Source organism: Quercus lobata, chromosome 10 (genome assembly GCF_001633185.2).
Source record: "Quercus lobata isolate SW786 chromosome 10, ValleyOak3.0 Primary Assembly, whole genome shotgun sequence".
In the NCBI taxonomy this organism is placed as follows: Eukaryota; Viridiplantae; Streptophyta; class Magnoliopsida; order Fagales; family Fagaceae; genus Quercus; species Quercus lobata.
Genome location: NC_044913.1, coordinates 51926312 through 51954056, shown reverse-complemented (window position 1 = coordinate 51954056; position 27745 = coordinate 51926312). Strand labels below are relative to the sequence as shown.

The 27745-nt window shown below is 34.4% G+C and overlaps 1 protein-coding gene across 1 annotated transcript; it reads right to left on the bottom strand.

The window, feature by feature from the left end:
* Positions 1-24122: 24122 nt before the first annotated feature.
* Positions 24123-26571, bottom strand: LOC115964932 (protein NLP8-like). The gene is given in 4 exon segments (XM_031084159.1): positions 24123-24438; positions 24440-24981; positions 25773-25817; positions 26113-26571. Coding segments are annotated over 4 exon segments (1362 nt in total).
* Between the last annotated feature and the right edge of the window lie 1174 nt (positions 26572-27745).

Below are 27745 nucleotides of genomic sequence, written 5' to 3'. Positions count from 1 at the left end.
TAAATGGGTGTGGGTTGTATTTGGATACAAATTTCCTTTTAATGGGTATAACAATGGGAGAGGGAAGGAGAAGAGACTACAAAGATTTCTCTCTAAGAATGAGTAGCTCTCTTTCTAATAAGGTGGGTGGGTTGTAGAAATCTTTTGAAAGGCCAAGAATGTATTGACCCCCCACCGGGTGATTTTAAGGTCACCACTCGCGAGAATTCACTATTATCACAACAAACGGTTACAAGTAAAGAAATCCCATCACCAAGTTAAAATGCAGTGGAAAATAAATTGACACGGTGATTTATTTACGAATAGGGAAAACCTATACGGCAAAAACCCCACCGGGTGATTTTAAGGTCACCACTCACGAGAATTCACTATTATCACAACAAGCGGTTACAAGTAAAGGAATCCTAGTACCTTATATCAACCTACAATTGAACCATTACCCCAATACCCAATTGGACTTGTTCTGTAGTGACAATCTCTCATTTTCAATGCACGGCTCCTAGTATGTGACTAACCAATTCGATACGCGGATCTCAATATGTGGCTTACTCATCAACTTGAGAAAGATGTTGGCTGCAGAGTTCTTCAGTTCATCAACACGATGAAGATCACGAAACTCTTTGGTTACAAAACCCTACGGTGTATAAACACAGCAGCTTCTTGAATAGAAAGATGAACTAGGGCATATATCTCCGGTTCACAATATGCTTGTGAAAAACTTTTGCATTAAGTTGTATCAGCTGTGACGGCCCTTAAAAAAATCCTTATATATATTTAGGGTTGTGAGAAAAGAAAGCCCAAACATCTATTCACGGATTGGAGTGAAATCAGCTCTGAAAAAAAGAATTTCATAAACCTTGACAGATAACCTATCTATCGAAAAGTTGTCGAGCATTGAGCTAAAGTAGATTTTTAAACCTTAATAAATACTAGCTGTCGAGTTTTAAAATCCATCACTTCTTCACTTGATTCTTAGATAGACTTGTATGGTTTTAACACTTGAACTTGAAACCTTATTCCTTGAAGTATTAAACACATCTTAGATCTAATCAATTACAAGTAAAGTGTATTTTGTCAAAGGATTAACCAATTCTATATTGACATATGTTCCTAACATGATTCACATATGTCATAACACCTCTTTTAGCGTTTTTCTCTCAATAGGCTCTACACATTTTTTTTGTAGATAATGAGGGTATATATAATATTAGTGATGAGAATACGAAAAGTCACAATTCTCAGTAAAAGCAAGGGAACCTCGCGGGTCACTCGCGACTAGTGCAAGTCGCGAGTTCACCTCCTAGATAGGTTGTATTGAGCTGGACACTTGGCCTGACTGTTCACTTTTTGCATGTGCTTCTCATATGACCTTCAACTGTCTTGATCAAATCTTCACCACTAAATACTAAACTCATTACAAATAAATTCCACAAAAATACAAAGAAATAAATTTATGCAATTACAACATTTTTTGTCATGGAATAAGCCAACACTAATGTTATGAGAAAAATCATTACTTAACAATCTCCCCCTTTGGCTATTCTATGACAAAACATCCTAAAACAGACTCTAAACTTAAACGTAAGTTTGGGAATAGTGGCAAAACTCACTTACACTTAAATCTAGAAGTTGTGATGAACTTGGAACATATATACCTGTAACCTAAAATACTTGCACAAAACACATTAGACCCTTAAGGTAAAGCAAGTAATAAAAGGACAAGCATAATGTAACAAGTAAAATGCGATTAAGTAAACATGATGTGAAACATATGAGAAACTTGATCATACACCAAAACAATCATATAGAAATGACTACAATGATCACATAGCAAAACAAATGATCATCCGAACATGCATTCAATGAAGCACAATAGCATAAGGATGTATGCATGTCCAACATACAAACACGATGCAATGAGAACAACAAAGTATAGATACAAAACATAATTCAAAGTTCCATACAGCAAACTAGAAAACAAACATAAAGAGAAACAAACAAAACAAAGTTTTCTTATTAACTCAATGTCTTTTCCCCCTTGGTATATGCATCTCCCCTATGAAATATTTGTCTCCCTACAAATGTGCACGAGAAATAGAATTTCTCCCTTTAAGAATGTGTACAAGAGTCATATAGAAATGACAAAATTATACTCTTCCCTTTTTTGATACGAATAGACAAAGGGTCAAGGAGAAATGAGGGTAAGAGATGAAGGTATGAATAAGAATAATGATGCATGATGGGTGCAAGATGAATGAGAAATGAAGCTCAAACAAAAGAAAAAATAAAATGCTACAAAGTATAAGGTAAATAAGACATGTTAGGGTGAAGAAACATGGTATAGACCAATACATGACAAATGTAGCAAAGGTGTGTGCAAGAGGTGGCTATGTGCAGTGCAATGCATAAACAAAGCATGAAAATGTATATGTGGGACAAGGTGTGTACATAACCAATGAACCAAACATGTTTGTAATGAGAAAACATGAGAAACCTCAAAGTTTGGTACTCATCGTAGTCCAAACAAGTGAGGAAATGCCTAGAATACATTTTTATCAAACACCTAACATGCACATTATGAACAACAATGTGAAACAATGCATGAACATTATGAAATTCACCTTTAATACATGTTCTTTTTGCCATAAGAGGTCAACATCCAAAGCAAATCATCAAAAGAACCAAATCCCATACAAAAATTTGACAAAAATTAAGTGTTCCTAACCACTATGATGAAAATCCCAACCAAGAGCCCAAAAATCTCTAAAACATAATTTAAGGATCCAAATCAATGAAAAAGTTTAAAATTATCTTAGAGATGTTAATGGAATAAAAAACCATTCAAATTGGTTGGGTTTTGATGTAAAAATATTGAAAGAGGGGGTTTAGAGAGGATGAAAGAGGTTTAAAATAGGTTTCCTACGAAAAGCTCTTTAAAAAGCTATTTTTGGGCATTTCGCGATTGGGCGAGTCACGAGTGAGTCGCGAAAGTCTCTAGATGAACTTGCGACTCGCAAATGAGTTGCCAAAATGAGCGGCCAAAACTTGCGACTCGTGAGTGAGTCACCAAAACAAGTAGCCAAAACTCACTACTCAAGTGAGTCGCCAAAACGAGTAGACAAAAATTCTGACACCTATTTTTCAACACAAAACGTGCTTAAAACAATGAAAAACAAAGTAAGCACTAAACATGAACACAAAGAGTGATAAAAATGTCTTCCAAATACATATAAAATGATAAAATATCTTTTTAGTTTGATCAAACATGTAGTTGAGCACACATACAACACATTTAATCAAGTACAATCGAACAAATGAATAAAACATTCATTGAACATTAGGCATGTGTGTTGTGTGTGTGTGTCAAATGCGGAATAGTCCTTAGTCTAGAATGAAATTTCAATGATCAATTCAATTAAGTCATACACAACTAGTACTAAATTAAGTGATCGATCTCAATTATAGAAATGAGCATATATGACCTCCCACAAGAAAATGATTACATATCTTTGAAACTTTTTATTTTGGCTTCATTCAACTTATAACATTTGATCATTTAAGAACAATACATCTCTTTTTGAAATCAATGCCTGAAATTTTTGATATTTCAATTTTGAGAGTAAGCCTTTGGTTTTTGGGCACCATACGATTTCTTTACAAGTCGCTTTCCCTTTTTCCTAGTTGAATACTAGTATGTGCGACGACTTTTGTAGCTCATTTCTCTTTTCAAGATTTGATATTTGTTGAGTTATAAGCAAAAACATAAAAGAGTGGGAAGATATATAGACATAACTCTATGCATGTCTTAGGATTAATAAAAACCACCGCACACCTTTAGTGTAGTGGTCACTTTACAAGTATAAGTGCTTGTGAGGTGTGGGGGGTAAGGGCCGGGGTTCAAGTCTCTAGGAGGGAGTTTCACACACATATATACTTAGATTAGACTAAAGTAGAAATTCTATCTTGTAAAAAAAAAAAAAAAAGTTCAACAAAACCATTGGTTAATCATTTATGACAAGTTTGAAAATCTATTTACAACAATCACATAGATGTCAAGATTTTTCCACAATGATATGAGTGCACAAAAAACAAGCTAAGCTCGCAAATGCACAAAGTCATTTGTATGAAGGTATAAGGCAAAACATACATGTGATATATGCTCAAACATATACGATCAAACTTTTTGAAAATTTTCACTTTTTATGTGGATTTGGATTTTTTACTCACACAAAACTAAAACATACAAGTAAGATAAAAAAACAAAAGCAATGTATACAAATAAATGCAAGATGCACAATGCATGAATATATATAGCATCTGATGCATAAAGGGTCCTACAAAGATCGAAAGAATTAGATCAAGGATCAAAAGAGGAAAAGCTTAACCATAGGAATCCTTCCTTATCCAAACGAAACAATTGTTTGAAATGAGTGTCTCATGAGAAGTAAGACGAGGGTTGGAAGAATGAGAATCGGAGTTACATATAGATAAGGAAGTAAGAACATCAAAAACTTTCTTCAACAACTTACCATTTTCCCCCAAAACCGGTTTTGTTTTCATAGTACAACTTTCAAGAAGCTCAAGTTTCTCTTTTCTTTTGATTCTTTTAAGAACATGAAACTTAGAGCAATAAGGTCTTAGATGACCAAAAACACCACAATGGTGACAAACAATATGTTTAGGTCTACTAGGCTTTTTGGGAAGGGATCTAGCAACATGGTTTTGTTCTCTTTTCAATTTATGACATTAAGGTCTTATGTGAGCAATCACGCCACAATGGTGATAAGTTTGAACAAACTTAGATCCATCCAAAACCTTAGGTTGAGACCTAAACGGAGGCTTTGGCTTAAGAGTTTTTCTCTCCACCTTTTGATTTCTTTTGTATGGAGGAACATACAACGATTTTTCCTTTGATGTAGAACATGCAATAGGTACAAAATCGGGTACTATAACATGATTGCAACAAATATTTTCATCATTTTTAACAATAGGTTCAGCAATCAAACATTTGGCATGCATCTTAAGAGATTCATTTTCATATTTTAGCTTATTAACAAGTTTGTTAGACAAAACAAGTTTAACATTCAAGTCCACATTCAAACATTCAAAACTCCTTTAGTTTTTCAAGAGAATTTCAGCAAATTTCTTGTACTTTTCAACCAATTTGTTGGATTCATTGAGCTTAGCAATCAAATCATCATTTTCACAAAATAGCTTGCTCAAATTCTTATGAAACTTCTTAGCATTTTTCTTCAAGAGTTTGATGTTAGGAATATCAACAACACCCAAAGATTCATATAACATAGCATCACAATCATGAGGATTATCACTCGTAGAGGCATTTTCACAAACACGTGGCATGTTACATTTATCAACATCCAAAACATGCATAGAAGCATACAAAACACTATCCATGGCAATAAACACAAAGGATCAAGGATCACACTTAGGTAATGAAACTAAAATAAATGTACCTGCTCTGATACCAATTAAAAGTTCAATTAGTGTGTAAAACACTAACAAATGTTTGGACCCCCAATTACAAAATAACCAACATAAGTTTATATCCAAACAATATATGTGTTGAAAATGAAATATAAGCAATACCCAATTTGTCAAACTACTTTAACACGTAATTAATCACAAACACAACAGCAATTAATGGTTAAAGAGTAAGGGAAGAGAGATGCAAACACAAGGATAACACTGGCACGTGTTATCGAAGAGGAAATAAAAAAATTCAGTGAAAAACCTCTCCGTCGCCCTTCAAGCGGTAAAATGATCTGCTAGAATAAAGTTGGGATACATGAATAGTAAAAGACTTTCCAAGCTTAATTTATCCGATGCACCTAAGCCCTCTAAACTTATTGCTCCAACAAGGTTAAGTCTAACCATGTCTTTTCTAACTTTTCGGATCCCGCAATAAGCTCCATATTGCATCCGCCATCCTTGGTATCTTCCAATACTTCCCAAAACTCCAAAAACACTCTCAACACTCTAAATGGGTGTGGGGTGTGTTTGGATACAAATCTCCTCTTAATGGGTATAACAATGGGAGAGGGAAGAAGAAGAGACTACAAAGATTTCTCTCTAAGATTGAGTATCTCTCTCTCTAATAAAGTGAGTGTGTTGTAGAAACCTCTCTTAGGGTTTTTCTCTCAATAGGCTCCACACATTTTTTGTAGGTAATGAGGGTATATATAGTATGAGTGATGGGAATATGAAAATTCACAATTTTCAGTAAAAGTAGGGGAACCTCGCAGGTCACTCGTGACTGGTGCAAGTCGCCAATCCAAGTCGCGAGTTAACCTCCTAGATAGGCTGTACTGAGTTGGACACCTAGCTTGACTGTTCACCTTCCTGCATGTGCTTCTTATGTGACCTTCAACTGTCTTGATCAAATCTTCACTACTAAATACTAAACCCATTACAAATAAATCCCACAAAAATACAATGAAATAAATTTATGCAATTACAACACTTTTTGTCATGGAATAAGCCAACACTAATATTATGAGAAAAATTATAACTTAACATACTGTATTGTAGATACTTCGTGTATATATATATATATATATATATATATATATATATTTATATATTTGCCTGAATTTAACTTTTAGTTGAAGTAGTATTGTTAAGTGTTGAGTATTTTTCTAGCTTATTTATTATTTGAACGGATAGGAAGCTTATTTTTTGAGAGCACAAATAAGTGGACAAGAAATATATACTTCTATTTCAAAGATTTTATAAATTTATTTATTTGCTCGTATTTTACTATTTTACAATGTTGCGATATTAGGTACATGTAATTGGTATTTTGAGGGTTATTGCACGGTGAATTCACCACATCCGCGCCCAAAGTCTCCCAAGTCAAAATCGCTCCCTCCGGCCTCCACCTATCTTTTCACAGTGAGTATTTAGTTATTTGATGACTATTTCCATTGCTTTTCTTTCTTTTCAACTGCACGGTTTTTTTTGGGGGGGCTTTGTATTTTGTCTCCCAATATTTCAAATTTTATTATATATTATGCACAAAGGTGTCAACTAATTTTAAACAGCCCATAAATAGATATAAAATAATTTATTTGTTATCTTATTGATGTAGCACTAATTACCGTTATTATTTATTAGTTTGTCAACATGTAAGTTTTTTATAATAAAAATGATAGTCTGATAAAAGGATAATAATAATAATAAAAATGATAGTAACTTTAATATTTTTCTTTTTCTCTCTGTTTTTTTTTTTTTGGGTACTTTGTAGACCGAGAGTTTTGCATTATTGTGTTCTGCGTTCTTTGGTTATTCAGTGCATATTTTGTATATATACAAGAAAGAAATTCGCCCATGAAGACATGATAATGATTATTAGTGCAATTATTAAATTTAATTATGATTTTTCTTCCCATCTGCCTCACGCTCTTTAGGTTGTCCTTCATTATTGTGACATGCAAACACATTTGGACATTTTTAAATTTCCATCTTTTAAGCTTAAAAGTTGGTTTAAACCAAACCAACATTTTGGATAATTTATTACACTAGTCTCACACACTAGAGGTCCTCGGTTCAAACCAGGTCGGGCTCAGACAATTTTATGACTTAAATATATATATATATATATATATATATAAAGAGCTTAAATTGGTTTAAATATGTCTCACCATTTGTCTTATTAGTTATTACTTTCGTATGTGTGTTGATAGGAGGTAAACAAAATGCAACGTCCAGAGAACTCAGCAGCCCCACCTTCAAAACAAAGAAGGTTAACATCTAAGATTTGGAACGACTTCGATAGGGTTGAAACTGATGGGGAGCACCGGGCCATATGTAAACATTGTCAAAGGGATTTTTCAGGGTCAAGCAAAAGTGGGACTACACACTTGAAAAATCACTTGAAGAGATGTTCGGCTATAAAAAGTGAAGAATCATGTAAAGAGATGATATCTCCAAGCCAAACGGGTGATTTAAAATATCCAATTGTCATTGATAGGAATTCTGTGTTTGATGAAGAAAAGAGCAGCTTGGATGTGGTAAGAATGATTATTAAGCATGGGTATCCATTGAATATGATTGAGCATGAGCGCTTTTCAATTTTTGTGGAAAATTTGCAACCAAGGTTCAAACTTCCTTCACGAGACACTTTAAAGGCTGGCATTCTTCGTGTCTATGGAGAAGAAAAGGAGAAACTCCGGAAATACTTTGAAATGCTCTCTTGTTGCTTCCATTTAATACTTAGTTTTTTGACATGTCATGGTAAAAAGAACAGGTATTGTTGTTTTACTTTGCAATTTAGTGAAGATGGTCTGAAACTGAAGAAGAAGATTCTTGCCCTGAAAAGTCTAGAGAACAATCATACAGGAGAAACTCTTTGTGAGACGGTAAAAGGTCTGCTTCTAGAATGGAAGATCAACAAGAAATTGTGCACTGTAACAGTAGAACACTCTTCCTCAAATAATAACATGGTTCATAACTTAATCACCTGGCTTGATCATCAAGGTTACCCTCCTCACAAACGGAAATTATTTCACATCCCTTGCATTACACATATTATAAATCTCCTTGTTGAGGATGGATTGGATGAGATAGTTCATATTCTTCATAAGATAAGGAAGGCTATCAAATACTTAAGTGAAACAGCAAATGGGGCACAAAAGTTTCAAGAGGTTGATCTAACTTCTCAAAGGTGGGATTCCGTTTTTTTCATGCTTCAGAGTGCATTGAAGTACAAGGAAATTTTTCCTTACCAACAGAGTGGTGCTACTGACTTCCCTATAAATATATCTATGGAGGAATGGGAATCGGCAAAAGCCATACTCGAATGTTTGACATTTTTCTATGGTGTCGTTCAACGTTTTTTGGGAAGCAAATGTTTTATTACAAATTTGTATTTTTGTGATATTTGTAATATTAGTAAGTTTTTGCTTAATTGGCAAAAAAGTAAACAAGCACTCATTTGCTCGATTGCAAACAAAATGAGAGTGAGATTTGACAGCTACTGTATCCATTTTACTCGTGTTTCGGCAATTGCAGCAGTTTTTGACCCACGGACAAAATTGGACTTGGTGCTTTACTCGCTCAAAGATGCATATGGTGAAGGTACTAAGATATGCTCAACGATTAAAGATGATATTGTCCAAATTTTTGATGGATATGCAGAAGACTTTAGCAGTCAGCCGTTATATTCTTCCTCATATGGAAATAATGATTTTGATGTGCTTAGGAAGTGGTACAAGTCGAAAAGAGATTCACAAAGGGCAGAGCTCAATCAATATTTACAAGAGCCTCTTGTTACTAATAGAGAGCTTGACATATTGGGTTGGTGGCATACCAATGGTAAAAAATTTCCAACTCTTTGGAGGATGGCTCGTGATATCTTGGCAATTCCAATGTCAACTTCTATATCAAATTCTGCTTTCTATATTGAACCTATGACAATCAATTCAATCTTTAATGGTTTGGATCCGGATATCATAGAGGCCTCGACGTGTGGGGGGGACTGGTTGGACAATCCTATAAGGATGTAAGTACGATTTTCATTCATTAAGAATTTAAATTCCTTTTATATATGCCTTCTATGCATTCCTTAATCCTTATCCCATTTCATTCTATTTACTTCAGCACACCTAACAAGGACAATGACCACTCTCCTGAACCTACTTATTCTCCATCGGTTTTTGCGGGGACTTCTTCAAGCTTGGAAACTCAGGAGGCATAATCTCAGACTATCATTTATTTGATTATCTACATTTCTTTTGAGAATTGATGTTTGTGTTGACATTGCTTTCACTTGCAGAAACATGCTCCCATTACTGCCGACACGGTACTCATGCTTGGAAATCCTGGTTCAACTTCGTGTCCTGACCCACCTCCAACTCGTGATACTTCCTTGCATTTGTCGAGCAGTTCTTTAAGCTTTGAACTTCAACTTCAAGAGGCACAATCTCCATCTATCATTTGTCTACACTTCTACTAAGAAATGATGTTTGTGTTGACATTGCTTTCACTTGCAGAAACATAATTCCTCTACTGCCAACGCAGAAATCATGCATGAAAATCATGGTTCAATTTCGGGTACTGAGCCACTTGAAACTGAGGAAGTTCAACAGGCACAATCTCAATCTTATCATTTCTCTTACCATCTGCATTTCTTTTAAGAAATGATATATATGTTGACACTGTTTCCACTTGTAGGATCATAATCCCTCTAATGCCGACACGAGACTTCAGCTAGCAAGTTTTGGTTCAACTTCGTGTCCTGTGTCACTTCCAGCTGGTGAGTCTCATTCTTTTCATTTAAGGTTTAGATACCCAAAAAAAAAAAAAAAAAGGGGGCTTATAAACTTTAAATAAAATTATCTGAAACTAGCCTAAGGTTACAACTCCTATTAAAAAAAATTAATATGACTACTGTATGGCACCTAGATCCCAGGCCCACACAGACCCCGGGCCCAGCCTCATGCCGTCCTTGGGCACAGGCCCATACAGGACCTGGGCCCAGTCCTATGCCGGCCTTTGGCACAGGCCCATCAAAAAGGTCCAGTTCTCCTGCTCCCTTCTTAAAGCTTCCTTGATGAACAAACAAGTGTAAGATATTGGGGTCCAAGTGGTGGTCGGTCAAAAGTTCCCGGTTATGTATATAAACCTTTCCCGGGAAGGTGCGATTTGCACAGAAAACTGAATTGCCGAACATAATCGGGCAAGATGGAACCAAGTTCCAAGATCATAAATGCCGCACCGCCCTCCCACCTGAACATCCACTTTAATCAGAAAACATTGGACCTTCAGTAGCACTAACGGTGGCTGTAATCATAACCTTCCCACTAACCTTGGCTATAAATAGAAGAAAGTTGGGAGAAGATAGGGGTTCAGAAAATTTGAGGGAAAAGAGTGGAGGAGTGAATATCAACTGGGCGTTGCTTTGAGTCTCTCTGCCGAGAACGACCCATAGTAGGAAATCTTCAAACCCACTACAAATAGATTGTGAGCCCACAGTAATCCAAGGCCCATAGGTTTTATACTTGGTTCTTACAACTACATTTTTTAAAAATCTAACTATTAGATTGTATATATGTTTTTTTTTTCTTAACACATATGTTTAATTTTATGTCAATCAGATATTATTCAATATTTTATCCATAAACTTATTTTTTATACATAATTTTTAAACTATAAAAACTTGAAATTTAAACATTTAATTGATGACATAGTTATTAATTTTTAATCTTCTAGAAATTTTGCAAACATAGAATATATAAAAAGAAAATGTAATCTAATAGTGGATTTGTCAAAATTCACATATATTAAAAAGAAATTGAGTAAAATTGTAGCCCCAAATTTGTTGCCAAACTTTGTAAAAAAAAAAAAAAAGGTTGGATTGTGATATTAAAACCTTATATCATTTATGGGCATTATTTCTTTCTCAACATCTTTCTCGTCCACAAATTTTCTTCTTAATTCATTATATAAAAACTAAAAAAATATATATTATTAGGAAAGAAAAATAAAAAGAAAATCACTTCTATCATAATTAAAAGGACAAGACAATGTTGAAGGCTAAAAGAACATGACAATAATATAACAGCATAACGTATTCTCCCTTTGCAAATCATAGAGTAGATCTCGGATATATTGGACACTCGCCTTATATAGTATTCAGCACACCCATTTATTAGACAAGCTTCATGCAATTTTCATTTTTTTTTTGTTAGAAGAAAGGTAGTTTTCATTTAAACCTAATGATTTCAAATAATTTCATTTAAACCATATAATTTCAAATAGTATTTATTACACCTAATAGTTTCATATAGTTTTATTTAGACCTTAATTTAAAGTTTTTGACATGTTTCATTTAAATCTTATACTTTCAAAATGTTTCCTTTAAACCACCAAATTTGAAATAAACTTCAATTAAATTCGATGGTCACATGATGCTTAATGAGAGGTTAACAAATTTTGTGATAGATGTTATAAATAAATTTATTTTAATAAACTTTGATGTTTAAACGAAACATATTCAAAACTCAAAGTTTATAATTTTTACTTTTATTTTGACTTATCAAGGTGTTTAGTCCCCTACCAGCAATCTCTTTTACTAGAAATTATTTGAATGCAAGCAAATTAGAATTGTACAAATAGCTGTCATGAGCCTTAGTTGGATGGTATTGTCTTTTATCATTTATAAGGAGAATTAAGGTTTCGACCCCTCATTGTTGAACCTATCAAGTTATAATTTTTTTTTAAAGGAAAATAAATGCTCAAATAATTAGGAGAGTTTGGCCTCTATAGGTAAAAAATGCTTTTGGGAGGTGACTTTTGTCAGGAATAAGTGCCTCTAGCTTTTTGCTCCTAGCATTTTGCTTTTTGTGTGAGGACACTAATGGTATTGAGGGGCAACCTTGATGTGGCAAAGAGAATGAAATCTGATAGGGATGTGACTTTTACATTGCTCCAAAGTGTAAGATTGTCGTGGAGTAATAACTTAGTGGGGCTAAAGTCAAATTTAGAGGGAAAGGGAGTTGACTAGCAATTCACAAAATAAAATAAAATAATAACAATAAAATTTATTTGAAGAGAAATTATGATGGGTTGATAAAGAAAAATTAAATAGGGGTAAACAACAGTATCTTAAAAATTTAAGTAGTGTTTGGTTTGGGGAAATCTATATTACCACTAGCATCTAAATTTCTAAGAATGTAATGCCTGATAATCTAAAAGACTGAGAAAGTAACTATTTCTATATTTGTTATGATTAGAAATCTAACAAGAATCCTTAGAATATGAGATTCTTATCTTTGATTTATTTCTAGAAATCTTATAAGAATTATTTATTTTCCTAAAATATCATTTTATTTGTTAACACAATATCAAGTTTCTTTTCTTTTTCTTTTCTTTTTTAAATTTTTTTTATCTCCCTTCTAATTTAAATAATAAATCATAGAAAATTCAATTAAATTATAGTATAATTTTTTTTTAAATGACATGTATGATACAAAAATAATTATTAAATTGTCATTTTATAATAATAATTTTTTAATTTGATTTCTATTATTTAAAGAGTAGGGCAAATGGGTAAAATTGTTTATTTATAAAAAAAATGTAAATTTTTCTAAGAATAGGATTATGGATACCCCTTTCAAAGGGAATTTGCATCCCTACAAAAAGGGCATTGTGTAGGAATCCAGGTGCCCACAGACATCTGATTTCTTTATGTGATTTGCGACTTAACGTGAAAATGTTATAGAATCTTTCAATATTCATGAAAATCCAAAAACATTAACCTATAGCAAATGCCTCCTTATGGATACACACAACACATCTATTTGTTGTTCTTTCAATTTTTATTATATAACTCAACTAAAATTAACGCGAAGGATTACTTCAGTTGAATGATTTAGTAATAATAACATAATAAATAATTTTATAAAGGTAGTTCTATGAATTTAATTGATTTTAGACAAGAAAAAACTAGTGTTTTAATTTGTAGGGAATCTTAAGCATTTAACAAGCCCAAAGTCAATGTTAAATTAAAGAATTACACAAAACTAAACCCTTTTCTAGAAAAGTAAATAAATAAAAAAACACAAAAACATAAGCATCAAAATTATCAAAGTATTGTTAAGAACATACGAATAAAAAGTTGGGTCTTACCCCTTACCTTAACAAGACATCTAGCAAGTCATTACGCCAAAGAAAACTCTAAAAATTGAAATGAAACTTTAAGGAAAGCCTAATTTTAGTTCTAAGGCTGCCACCCTTTGAATTTTGACCTAAAGAGCCTTTAATGGGCCAAGAAATTCTATTACAAATAGAATTCTTGTCTATAAAAAATCTATGATTTCAACCTTCACTTAACCGACTTTCTTGGCCCATCAAACCTCAAAATTTGGAGTTTTCATATACTACAAAGCTGTATCCCTCTGAGTTAGTTCTCCTACTTGAATCATCACAATCCAATATTTGAGTCGAAAGTTATACCCAAAATACTAAAGTCGCAGGCTGAAATTCTAATCGAAATTGCAAATTTCTTTTGGATTCCTTCCTTCAACTGGAATCAAATTTAATTGGGTTAAATTTTAACTTCATTATGGCCATTGTAAAATTAGTTATTAGCCTTCTTCTTTACACAAATTCACTAGTGCATTTTATTGATAAATTTTTCTAGAATTAATTCTAGTCTTCTACAAAAAAAAACATATTCATACATTAAAATTAATTTTAAGTGAAAATTTAATTATTCAAAATTAAATATAAAATGCATAAATGAACACAAAATAAGTATGATAATGCTTTCTAATAATAATAATAATATATTATGTTATTCCAAATGCAATAGTTGCCCAGGCTAGTTTGAAGGGTTTTCAAAATTTACATACAATAAAAAGATATAATAGGAGTTGAAGGGTTTCCCTCCAAATTAATTTGGGGAGAAACATTTTCCATACACACATATACGGTTCGTGAGTGAAAGAGATTCAAACCACAGATTCCTCTAAAACTAGACAACATAGAAATGATAAAATTAAATAAATTATAAAGAACACATTTGAGAGTGGCATAGAGAGAATGGTTAGGGACTGATCCAAATCCAGATGTTTTGAAGAAGAAATTTAATGATCTGTTTGGTTGGTCGGTATTACTAGGAATGTGGATTTTCTTTCTAAAAGTTTAGTATCCATGTTCCCATCCTGTGGAAAAGTTTATGTTGTCAATTTAATATCGTTTGATTACCCAAAATAAAACTTTTTTCTAATAAAGTGACTTTTTTTTGTTGATATTTTAGTTATATTAAGCTTTAAGGATTATTTTTAACTTTGATTGTTTATCTCCAATTTGGAATTGTTTTAGTTACGAAAATAATTTTAATTGATACGCCGTACGTGATTTCCTGACAATTGAAAAAAAAAAAATTGGTCTTATTTGTGTTAGTTTAGACTATTATTTTTAGACATTTGACTTGATTTGTATTCATTATTTTTCTTATTGTTTATTTGTAGAATCCTTCAAAAAGTTGGTGAATAATACTTAACATTACATTTAAAATCTAAGAATATTTTGCCAAGAGCTTAGTTAGCACTCTCGAATTTTTTTTATAAAAATATTCAGGGTTTATATTTCTCTCCCACTTGTTGAATTATCAAAAATAAAAATAAAAATATTTTAGTAACACTAAATAATTCCGATAAGATAAATCAAACATGAGAATCCGACGTGTATGAGAATCTTGTTAGATTCTTAATCAAATTAAACATGGACATATCTACATTCTTGAGCATTTAGGTTCCTACACATTACTACATTCCTGATCATTTGGATGTGGGACTGGGAGGCACATATTGGACTCCCCAAACCATACATTACATTAATGTTTTAGCATTTAATTGTTGACCCAAAAGGCTAACGACAAAATCTTCGAAGGTACCGCGCCTGAAGTGGGGGAAATTCTTAGAAGAAATGAGGCCCAGGGATTACAGTATAATAGCATGAGATCTCAGGAATATTATTGGTCTCCTCCCCCAAGCTCATGGCTCAAATTCAATGTAGGTGCCGAAGTGCACGACTCCACTTTTATAGCAGCGGTAGTGAGAGATGATGCAGGTAATGTCGTTGCAGCAGAAACAGCTATCTTAAATTTAACTAGCTCACTAGTGGCAGAAGCTCATGTTTTCAGATGTGGGGTGCATTTAATCAAACATTATTCAGTGCGAAATGCCATCATAGAAGGAGATGCCCAGTTAGTAGTTAATGCTTTGGACAGGCAAACAGAGGCACCGTTGGAAATTAATGGTATTGTTCAAGATATATTTGCTATGCTGGATACTCTTACTGATACGATTGTGGATTTCTCTTGCGTACACAAAAGTTGTAATTCTTTGGCTTATGATTGTATTAAATGGGCTACTAGAAATGGGTTCTCCGGAGTCTTGCCCACTCGTTGGTTTAGGGGGGCTTCCTTTATTGGCCCTAGCGGTGTTTGACAGTATGCTGGAGAGTGATCTAAGCATGTCTTTGTAAAGATTGATTGTATGCATAGATATTGTGTTTCTGAGTGTTTAGAAGGGGATCAAATAAATTTTTTTGTCATTGTTGTTCGGTTAGCTCTATAATATTTTCGGATAAAAACTATTACACAAGCGCAAAAAAGAACTCTTAGAGCATTCGCACCCTAGTTATTAAAACTTTTAATTTTTAGCAACTATTTTATTTATTTTAACATATAATTTAACAACTTACCAAATATCTCATTTCTTATTTATCACATTTAGCCAAACACTATTCATTTATTTACAATGAAAATATTATTTTAGTATCATAGTTAATATGGTCATTACATTTTAGTAACACTCAATTTGGTCTTTGTTGTTGATATTGTATTTTGTTTGGCTTCGGTTAGCATGCCAGAATGTTGGATCAAGCCCTAAAAAATGAAAATTGTGCTTTAAAATGTAAGAAAATAGGGAAATATATAAACAAATTGAAGCCTTTTTATTTCGATTAGGCCTTGAAACAATCAGTCCAATGGCTCAAGAGTTCAAAATCTCAAACATGCCATTTTTGACTAAGTTTGATCAATGTTGACTAACCCTAACCGGGATTAATCAAAACGTTGACTTTTTCATCTACTTCAAGAATAGGATAGAGGGTAAGATCATGAGTTCAAGACCAACAGACATATCTATGTAACTTACTAAAAATAAAAAGATAGGAAACCAATCATCCCAAAAGTTTAATCTCTTAGGAATGTAGCCCAAGAAAAGAACAGGCTAAAACATAAAATGCAACCAATACCTGCAACCAGAAGAGAAGAAATTTGGAAGCTTAGAAGAAATTGTAAAACTAAGAGTTGAACCTACATCCACTTAGTCAAAGATGGCTTTGATAATACCATGTGTAGGTTTGTGCCTGTGTGTATATTTTCCAACATTTTCTCTCTTTATTTTGGGCAAACTGAATTTCTCCACACTGAAGTATCAGACGATTTGTGGTGTCTCCCTAAACTTCAAAATCAAGCAATTAACCTCTGAAGTTAAACTCAAAATACACATAGCCCCTTGCTGTTGAAAATTGAGGTTAAATTGGGCATTTTTAGCATGTGATAACTTCAAAATCAAGCAATTAACCTCTGAAGTTAAACTGAAAATAAACATAGCCCCTTGCTGTTGAAAATTGAGGTTAAATTGGGCATTTTTATCATGTGATTGTCAAAGTTATATGGCAGTTTTGTTTAATTTAATACATTTTTTTTTTTTTAATTTGATATAGAGTAACATGATACTCAAATTCTAAAGAAAAATCAATTTTCGGACCAATTTTAAAGGGTATGTGGCTATTTGCGTTTATTGTAAAAATATAGGTGTTGATTGCTCAATTTTAAAGTCTATCACAAATGATAATTTGGGGTCAAAGATTATGCTCCATGTTTGGTTTTCCAGAATGAACTAATGAGAGTGTAAGGTTGAATTTATTCAACCATCTAATTGGCTTTATTCCGTGCCAAATTTGCTTGTAATTCAGCATTTAGTAACCCTGTATTTAGGTGGGTTTGATGTAAGGGTAGTGAGTGAGATAGAGTGAAGTTTGCTCAAGAGTGTGCAAGAAAACAGAGACTCGCGGCTGGGACTCGCGGGTGACTCGCGGCTGCAAGCCGCCAGAAGCAGCACACGTGCCAAGCATGCTGGAAGATGAACAGTCATGCTAGCTGGAGCACTACAGGACAAAACATGACAACTGGCCATACGGTTATCTCGCGACTGGATCTCGCGACTTAGTCAAGCCGCGAGGTCAAGCCGCGAGCCACCCCTGTTTTGTAAACCTGACGTTTCACATTCCTCTCCCACTCCAGTATAAATACCCCTATTACCCACGATTGAAAAAGAGTTTCCAGAGAGAATTTTGAGAGAGAAACCCTAAAGAAAAACAAGATTGATTCACACACAATCTATACCTTAGAGACTCTTCAAATTCCTCAACTCTCTTCCTCTCCATTGTCAAATCCTTGAGAGGCATTATACCAAACCAGGTTCTCACCATCATCATCATTGTGAGACTGCTGTTTGGATTTCTGGGAAGCAGTTAGGAAGGAACCAATCTTCATTGGTTGATGCTACGGTCTAGTAGCGGAATCCGGGAAGCTAGAAAAGAAAAAGGTTCGGCACAACCTCGTTGGAGCAAGAAGCTTGGAGGGCTTAGGTGCACTGGGTAGATTAGGCTTGGAGGGTCTATTGCTGTCCTTGTATCCCAACTGTATTTTCTAGTGGATTGTTTACCGCTTGGAGGGCGGCGGAGAGGTTTTACGCCGAGGGCTTCGGTTTCCTCTTCGATAACACATCGCGTGTTGTCTTTGTGTTTGCATCTTCCTTCCTCTCTATCTTTGCCTTTTCATTATCTGCTGTGGATTTTAATTTGTTATGGCTTAGATAGTATTTAATCAATTTCATATTATAGCATATGTTAAGTTTCCGCACACTAGTTGTTTGACATATTGCTTGAATTGGTTAAGTTGTATTTTGGGGGTCTAAACTTTCAAAGGTGTTTTTACACGTTTTTGAACTTTCATTTGGTATCAGAGCGGGTACACTCGTTGTGGTTTAAATACCTAAGTGTGATCCTTGACCCATTGTGTTTTTTTTTGCCATGGATTGTGCTTTGTATGACTCTTTGCATGATTTGGTTGGTGATGAATGTAACATGCCACGTGTTTGTGAAAATACCTCTATGAGTGTTAATCCTCATAAGTGTGATGACATGTTATTTGAATCTATGGGTGTTGTTGACAAACTCTTCAAGAAAAATGCTAAGAAGTTTCAAAAGAATTTGAGCAAGTTATTTTGTGAAAATGATGATTTGATTGCTAAGCTCAATGAATCCTACAAATTAGTTGAGAAATATAAAAAACTTGTTGAAATTTCTCTTGAAAAGCTGAAAGAGTTTGAATGTTTGAATATGGACTTGGATGCTAAACTTGTTTTGTCTAACAAACATGTTGATGATCTTAAATGTGAAAATGAATCTCTTAAGATGCATGCCAAGTGTTTGATTGCTGAACCTATTGTTAAAAATGATGAAAATATTTGTTGCAATCATGTTGTGGTACCCGATTTTGTGCCTAGTGTGTGTTCTACCTTAAAGAACAAATCGGTGTACATTCCTCCACATAAAAGAAATCAAAAGGTGGAGAGCAAGGCTGTTAAGTCAAAGCCTTCGTTTAGGTCTCAACCTAAGGTTTTGAATGAATCTAAGTTTGTTCCAACTTGCCACCATTGTGGTGTGATTGGTCATATAAGACCTCAATGTCATAAGTTGAAGAGGGAACAAAACCATGTTGCTAGATCCCTTTCCAAAAAGCCTAGTGGACCTAAACACATTGTTTGTCACCATTGTGGTGCCTTTGGTCATCTAAGACCTCAATGCTCTAAGTTTCATGCTTTTAAAAGAATCAAAAGAAAAGAAAAACTTGAGCTTTTTGGAAGTTGTGCAAAAAAGAGTAAACCGGTTTTGAGTGAAAATAGCATGTTGTTAAAGAAAATGTTTAATGCTCTTAACTCCTTGACTATGTGCATCTCCGGTTCTCATTCTTCTAACCCTCGTCTCGCTTCTCTTGAGACACTCATTCCAAACAATTGTTCCGTTTGGATGAGGAAGGGTTCCTTTGGTTGAGCTTGTGCTCTTTTTGGTCCTTAATCTAATTCTTTCGATTTTTGTAGGACCCTTCATGCATTAAATGTCATATCATCATGCATTTTATGCATCTTGCATTTTTTTGTATGCATTGTTTTTTTTTTTATCTTACTTTTATATTTCAATTTTGTGTGAGTAAAAAATCCAAAATCACATAAAAATTAGAAAATCAAAAAGCTTGATTGACATTGTTGAGTTTTTGTCTCAAAACTTGTTTTGCCTTGTACCTTTGTGCTAATGGCTTTGTGCATTTTCGAGCATTGCTTGTTTCTTTGCACTCATATCTCTGTGGGAGAAATCTTGAAATCTTTGTGATTGTTGTAAATAGATCTTCAAACTTGTCATGAATGATTAGTGAATGGTTTTGTTGATCTTGAGACATGCATAGACTTGTGTCTATATATCTTCCCACTCTTTATTTTTGTTTTGCTAAAAAGAGCTCACCAAATGTAAATCTCCAAATTAAAAGAGATATTGAGCTGCAAAAGCCTGTCGCACATTCTAGTATTTGACTAGGAAAAAGGGTAAGCGACCTTATATGAAAGTGAATATTTATTCAAAAAGCCAAAGGCTTGTTCTTTAAAGTGAAATGTCATATATCACTCTCACAAGAGAGATGATTGCCTCAAAAGATCAAATGTTAAGATTGAAAATGGAGTCAAATGTTAAGCTCCAAGTTATGTTATCAAGTTGTGTGGGAGGTCATATATACATATTTCTATAATTGAGATGGGTCACATGATCTAGTGCTAATTGTGTATGCCTTGGTTGAATTGATCATTGAAACTTCACATTAGACGAAGGACTATCTCATTGTTGATATCCACACACAACACACAAGTTTATGTTCAATAAATGCCATATTCATTTGTGTGATTGTACTTGATGAAATGTGTTTCACATGCTCAATCTTTGTTTATTCAAGCACAAAAAGTTTTTTGAGGGTTTTAGTTTTTTTTTTGGGAAAGTATTTTGTTTGAAAAATCTGATAATTTCAAAAATCCAGTTTTGCCCTGTTTTGGCGGCTCAGTCGCGGGTATGTCAAGTTGCGTACCTCAGTTGCGTCTTCGCGGGTCATTTTTGGTGACTTGTTTGCGAGTGGAAGGTCCAATCATGCGGTTTGCTCAGAGATTTTCACGGCTCAGCTCGCGACTCACTCGCGGGTAGACCTTCCAGTCGCGAAAAACACTTAGAAAATTTTTTTCAAATTTTTGTCCTTGAGTGTTTTGGCGGCTTGAACTGGCGACTGTGTAGCGACTTAATCAAGTCGCGAAAAACGCGTGTTTGGCAGAAACAGGAGCAGTTTTTAAATCTTTTTCAGTTTTCCCTCGAACTTTTGTGACTGTTCATCTTTCTTCATCCTAGCATGTCATGTTTACCTTATGCTTTGTAGCATGTTATTTTGTCTTAGGTTTGAGCTTCATTTTCTCATTCATCTCGCACCTCTCATGCATCATTAGCATTTTTCGTACCTTCATCTTTTGCCCTCGTTTCTCCTTGACCCTTTGTCTATTCCTGACAAAAAGGGGGAGAGTATACTCTAGAGAGTATATCGGAGTATTTTGTCATTTCTATATGACTCTTGTTATGACTCTTGTGCACATCTTTAGGGGGAGAAATTCTATTTCTCGTGCACATTTGTAGGGGGAGAGATTTTCGATAGTGGAGATGCATATACCAAGGGGGAGTAGACATTGTGTTAACTAGAAAACTTTGTTCTGTTTGTTTTCTTGTTGGCTTTATGGTGCTTTGAGTTATGCTTTGTTGTTCTCATTGCATCATGTTTGTGCTTTGGACATGCATATATCCCTATGCTATTGTGCTTCTTTGAATGCATGTTCAGATGATCATTTGCTTTGCTATGTGATCATTGTAGTCATTTCCATATGACTGTTTTGGTGTATGATCAAGTTGCTCACATGTTTCACATCATGTTTACTTGATCACAATTTACTTGTTACATTATACTTGTCCTTTTATTACTTGCTTTACCTTGAGGGTCTAATGTGTTTTGTGCAAATGTTTCAGGTTACAAGTATATATGTTCCTAGTGCATCACAGCTTCTCATAATTTTGAAGGGGAGAAACTTTAAGCACTTTTAGTTTATATTGTTTAAGTTTTTATTCAATATAATGTGTTTTGTACCCATGTGCTTTTGTAAGCTTTTAGGGTTTATGTTTTATGCATAGTTTGTAGGCTTTATGGTATGTACCTTGCTTAATGCAGCCTTTATGCTATGTTGAAATCAGTACTTTAATCTAAATATTCTGCATTTTGGTTTATGTACTGTCACTCTTGTGCCCTTGTAGGATTGTTCCTAGATGCATATACCTTGTGTGTTATGCATTGGTTGAGTGTTGAACATACAAGTGTCTTGCCTTGTGCTTGTTAACTTGTATGTCCTTGTGTTCATTCCAAGTGTGAATGAGCACTGTGATCACTACCTTGTGGTGTTCACTTGGTTGATCAAGCCATGGTTTGTTTCTTAACTCCATCTTTGCTTGATCACATATTGCCTGTTTCATATGCATTTATAATTTTCTGCTTACAATGATCATGGTGTATTGTTGTGTTTCAGGAGTATTGTGTTCATATGATTCAAGTGCTTCACAGTTTCTAGAGTTAGGTGTGAGTGAGTTTTGTTCAGTTGTTCCCAACTCACATGTTAAGTCTAGAGTCTGTTTTAGGGTTTTGTCACGGAATAGCCAAAGGGGGAGATTGTAAGGTTGAATTTATTCAACCATCTAATTGGCTTTATTCCGTGCCAAATTTGCTTGTAATTCAGCATTTAGTAACCCTGTATTTAGGTGGGTTTGATGTAAGGGTAGTGAGTGAGATAGAGTGAAGTTTGCTTAAGAGTGTGCAAGAAAACAGAGACTCGCGGCTGGGACTCGCGGGTGACTCTCGGCGCTTGCAAGCCGCCAGAAGCAGACACGTGCCAAGCATGCTAGAAGATGAACAGTCATGCTAGCTGGAGCACTACAGGACAAAACAGGACAAACTGACCCATACGGTTTCTTCGCGACGATCTCGCGACTTAGTCAAGCCGCGAGGTCAAGCCGCGAGCCACCCTGTTTTGTAAAACCTGACGTTCACATTCCGGTACTCCCACTCCAGTCAAATACCCCTATACCCACGATTGAAAGAGAGCTTCCAGAGAGAAATTTTGAAGATGAGAAACTCTAAAGAAAACAAGAATGATTCACACACAATCTATACCTTAGAGATCTCAAATTCCTCACTCTCTTCCTCTCCATTGTCAAATCCTGAGGGCATTATACCAACAGGTTCTCCACCCATCATCATCATTGTGAGACTGCTGTTTGGATTTCTGGGAAGCAGTTAGGAACGAACCAATCTCAATATGGTTGATGCTCAGTCTGTAGCGGAATCCGGGAAGCTAGAAAAGAAAAGGTTCGGCGCAACCTCGTTGGAGCAAGAAGCTTGGAGGGCTTAGGTGCACTGGGTAGATTAGGCTTGGAGGGTCTATTGCTGTCCTTGTATCCCAACTGTATTTTCTAGTGGATTGTTTACCGCTTGGAGGGCGGCGGAGAGGTTTTACGCGGAGGGCTTCGGTTTCCTCTTCGATAACACATCGCGTGTTGTCTTTGTGTTTGCATCTTCCTTCCTCTCTATCTTTGCCTTTTCATTATCTACTGTGGATTTTAATTTGTTATGGCTTAGATAGTATTTAATCAATTTCATATTATAGCATATGTTAAGTTTCCGCACACTAGTTGTTTGACATATTGCTTGAATTGGTTAAGTTGTATTTTGGGGGTCTAAACGTTCAAAGGTGTTTTTACACGTTTTTGAACTTTCAGAGAGCTAGAACGAAAACACATTATCCAGTTATACCACATCCTAATATGTGCTAAATGAACCTCTGCCCTTGCTGTCGCATTCTAGAGTAAGCAATGTACTTTTATTTTCATGGTGTTCCATAGAACCCAATAATATGCATCAGGCAAAAGAAAATCAGGCATTCATATACTCACCTGGTTTTTTCATGTCCTAAGTTCATTTCCCAAAAATATTTATTGACATTCCCAAATGAACCTCTTAAGTGAAAAGCTAAGCTCAGACCAAGAACCAGCACAAGGTCATAAAATACAAAACGGCCAAGCTGGGCTCTTCAGAAGTTTAACAAACCAAAGCTGAACCTAGTGAGCTCCGCAAAGCTAATATCAGCTCAGTATGTTTAAATCCTAATGCAACATTGCTACAGCTTATTAACTAAAAACGATATCCTAGGGAGAGTAGTATATGTTTACTTTTCAATCAGACAATCTATTGGTCTGATCCATATCATTAAAGGGTATCAACAAAGGGATAAAGAAGAAGTTTGTTATCTATCAAATTCTACAGATCCCAATAAAAAATAAATTGTTCCCCAGTATAAAAGCAACAAGTATGAAGAATCCTACTACTTTCATCAATAGTTAACCTAGTAATACAAGGATAAACCCACATCCCACCGGTACAATTGCAATATATTAGGAACCATAGATTTCCTTGGAACAATTAATGCTATAACGTTATGCACATAACTAGCCATTAACCAAGGCATGCTCTTTTCAGTTTCAGAAGGGTTAGACACTTCCAATGGCATCTTCTCAGTTGAATTCACAACATTATCTGATAATGTCAACTGAGAGTTTTCCCCAGGCATAGCCATCAGCGGAAAGTTTTGGTTTTCTTCCTTCTGAAATGCAACTTTAGAGCCTTCCACCCCAAATAATTCTGCATCTGAAACTGTCCTCACTCTTACATATTCTCTGCATGGTACCCGATAAGTTGTTCAACAAGAATTGCTGTTCTGCACTCCCCTTCATATTGACAGGGAGAAATAACTCTAATATATAATCATCTTCACCAGTGTAGGTGCTCCTTAGCCTGATTGAGACTGCAGCATTCAAACCAAATTTGCACGCATGATGGACAAGTGGATACTCACTTATCTCATAATTCTTCACATCCGCATAGAAGAAGGGATGATTTGAATGAAGTGCTTTCCCAGCTATACCTTGCCCCTCCTCAAGATGATGTACCAGGCATGCATGCACAAAACCTTCCATCGTTCTATCATTCACATAACAAGCTGTTTCCTTAATGCACAGTATGCATTTCTCATTAGAATTTGTGTTGCCCTCTCTAACCCGTACTCTTGTCATTTCATCACCAGCTCCCTCAGTGTAATAACAAGGTATCCATGTCAGAGCCAGTGGCAATCTATGTGCATGACACACAGCTCGTAAAACATCAATTATCTCTGCTAAGGCAGCTCTTTGGTTCTTTGACAGGCACTGCAAATAACATAATTACTTATTAGAAGCAACAAAATTGTACTGTACTTAATAGATACTAAAACAGGTATATGCAGGGAAGAGTGTTGGGAAAAATTCTATATTACTGTGAATAAATTTTAGCAAGCACAGCGGAAGCACAATCACACAAAAACACAAAGATTTACGTGAAAACCCTTTCTCCTTGAAGGGAAAAACCACGGGACAAACTCCGAATAATTTCACTATATAAAATAGAGATTACAACACTTAGAGATATAACTTGAGAAAAAAAAAAATCTCCTTTTCTTTTCACTCACTGCTCTCTTCCTCACTGTGTATTTTCTCTTACTCTCTCTATTTTTCTCTTCTCTCTTGCTTGCTCACACTCACGCAGCTCTTCAAGACTGCACTAGTCCTCACACTTTGGGACTTTCACTTCTTTTCTCCCTTTAACACTCTTCACATCAAGACATTAAATACAAGCCACTTATCTTGACTTTGCTTCAACCATTTTCTTTTTCTTTAGCTCTCATTGGCCGAATGGCCTTGCTTGTTTCTTTCCTTTTTCCTTTCAGCTCTGCCATAGCAGAATAACTCTTGCTTTTGCTTCTTTCTTTTCTTTCTTCAGCATGTTGGACACGCCTAAGCCAACCAACCCAATTACTAATGCTGACTTTTGTACATGATGAAGAATAGATAAGAAACATTAAAGACATGCTCATTAAATGAGCTCTTGACAACAAACATGTGGGCTGGACTCATGGTGTAGTGCACCCAACAAAGAGGGCAGGAAAGACAATGATTTGTACCTGGGGACGAAGTCGAGGAGGTTCAGTAGTCCTTAAATTCACAGCCTGCAGAGTGCCGCAATCAGAGCAGATCTAATAATAATTTTGAAAACCCTTTCTAATTTAATACTATTTCATGCAAAGAATACAAGTAATTTATTTTGTAGTATATATTCTGGAAATGCGCCTACAAGAAATGATACAGGAGCTGCTTCATAGCATTGAAGGAGAACTTTCCACTGATGATCTAATAGTGTAATTTATGAGGTTTTGAACATGACCAAAAGATTTAACACAGGATAACAAACAAAAAGATTAAAAGAAAATTCTAGCAGTAAAGAAAAGGAAAAGGGATACTAACCTGGAGCGCATTGCAAACAGTTTCCAACTCTGCATTAAAATTGGACTTCTCTTTGGTAGTGATAAGTTCCAAAACAGCACAGCATGACATCTCAGGAGAATCAAAAACTGGCACAGCAATAGATCCACGGTCCTCATGATGAGCTGCATGATCTGCCCGCAGATACCCAATCTTATTGTAATAACTAACATTTGAAGTCCATTCTGGAACTTTGGAGATAAACACACGACCAGGAAGCCCAAGGAATGAACCTGATCTCCTTTCAGTAGGAAAAACAAACGATCTTGAAATTTCACGATACCCTGCAAGCATTTTATCAAGCAAATAGGGTTGCTCACAAGTGCTTAAGATGTGCTGATCACCAAGCCTCATGGGAACCCAAACTTGTGCCAAAATACCCCCACCAGATGAAGCTTTGAACAAAGACAACGCTTTAAGCATCTTCTCATCAACTGACATACTAAAGTATAGTAAAAAATTTATTGAAGTTTATAAGCAACAAGTTGTACACTAATAGATTCTAATAGAGTGCTTTTATATATATTTTTTAAAATATAGATTCATGAATCTACATGTAAAGATAGTTCACATAAAATTAAAATGTAATTAAAATAACCATTTGCAAAAACAATTTGGAGTGTGTTTAATTAAATCTAAAGACAATCGGCATCTTTTTAGCATATAACACTTGACACAAAATTGAAGTGCAATTAAAATCTAATTTGAGTAATCTTAACTGAGCTTCATTTTTAATGTATTATTACTGGTTTTTAACTCATGTAATGTGCATGAAAGTTTGAGAGAAAAACATTTGAGTAAATTAAACCACCCTTTTTGAGGTTTATATAAATACAATTTTTTAAGTCCACATCTTCTATAATTTTGAATTTACTTAAGGAATATTCCAATTTAAAAAAAATATTTTTACCTAAATTATAGAAGAAATTACATTCCTATCTCTTGAGATTTGTGAATGCATGGTATCCTATCCCTGTTGAGGTATATATAAATTAATAGGAATTTTTTTTAAATAAGAATATTTCATTAATGAAAACTTAATTGTTGCATTTATACAAACCTCAAGGAAAAATGCCATTTCATGAAATGATTGGAAGGAATGTCATTTTATAAAACCTCTTGGTGTAATTTGCACAAAAAATTTATATGTGATACATGTTTTATTAATATATATATACATATATATATATATATATATATATTAATAAATAAAAATTCAAAATATAGAATTTTCTCAAAAAATAACTTTCCTTATTTTAATTATAATCTTCTCAAAACTTTAGTATTGGAAAACTTTATCCAAAATAGGTGAGTTAGGATTATTTGTAACTCTAAAAACTTATGAGTTTTCAAAACATTACGTGTCAATATTAAAAGAAGTAAACAAAAGGTTAAAAATCATTATTCTATACAGAGTATAGATTATATGGGTTCCAACTCAATCCTATCAAATGATAATCATAAAATTTTCTGAGCTATTAAATTAGAAGAATGCTTTTTGATATTTTTGAAACTGGTAATTTAAGTACATCAAAAGGACAAATATGTCTGCACATATCACACTGTAAATAAGATCAATATATGATGGATATATATATATATATATATATATTTA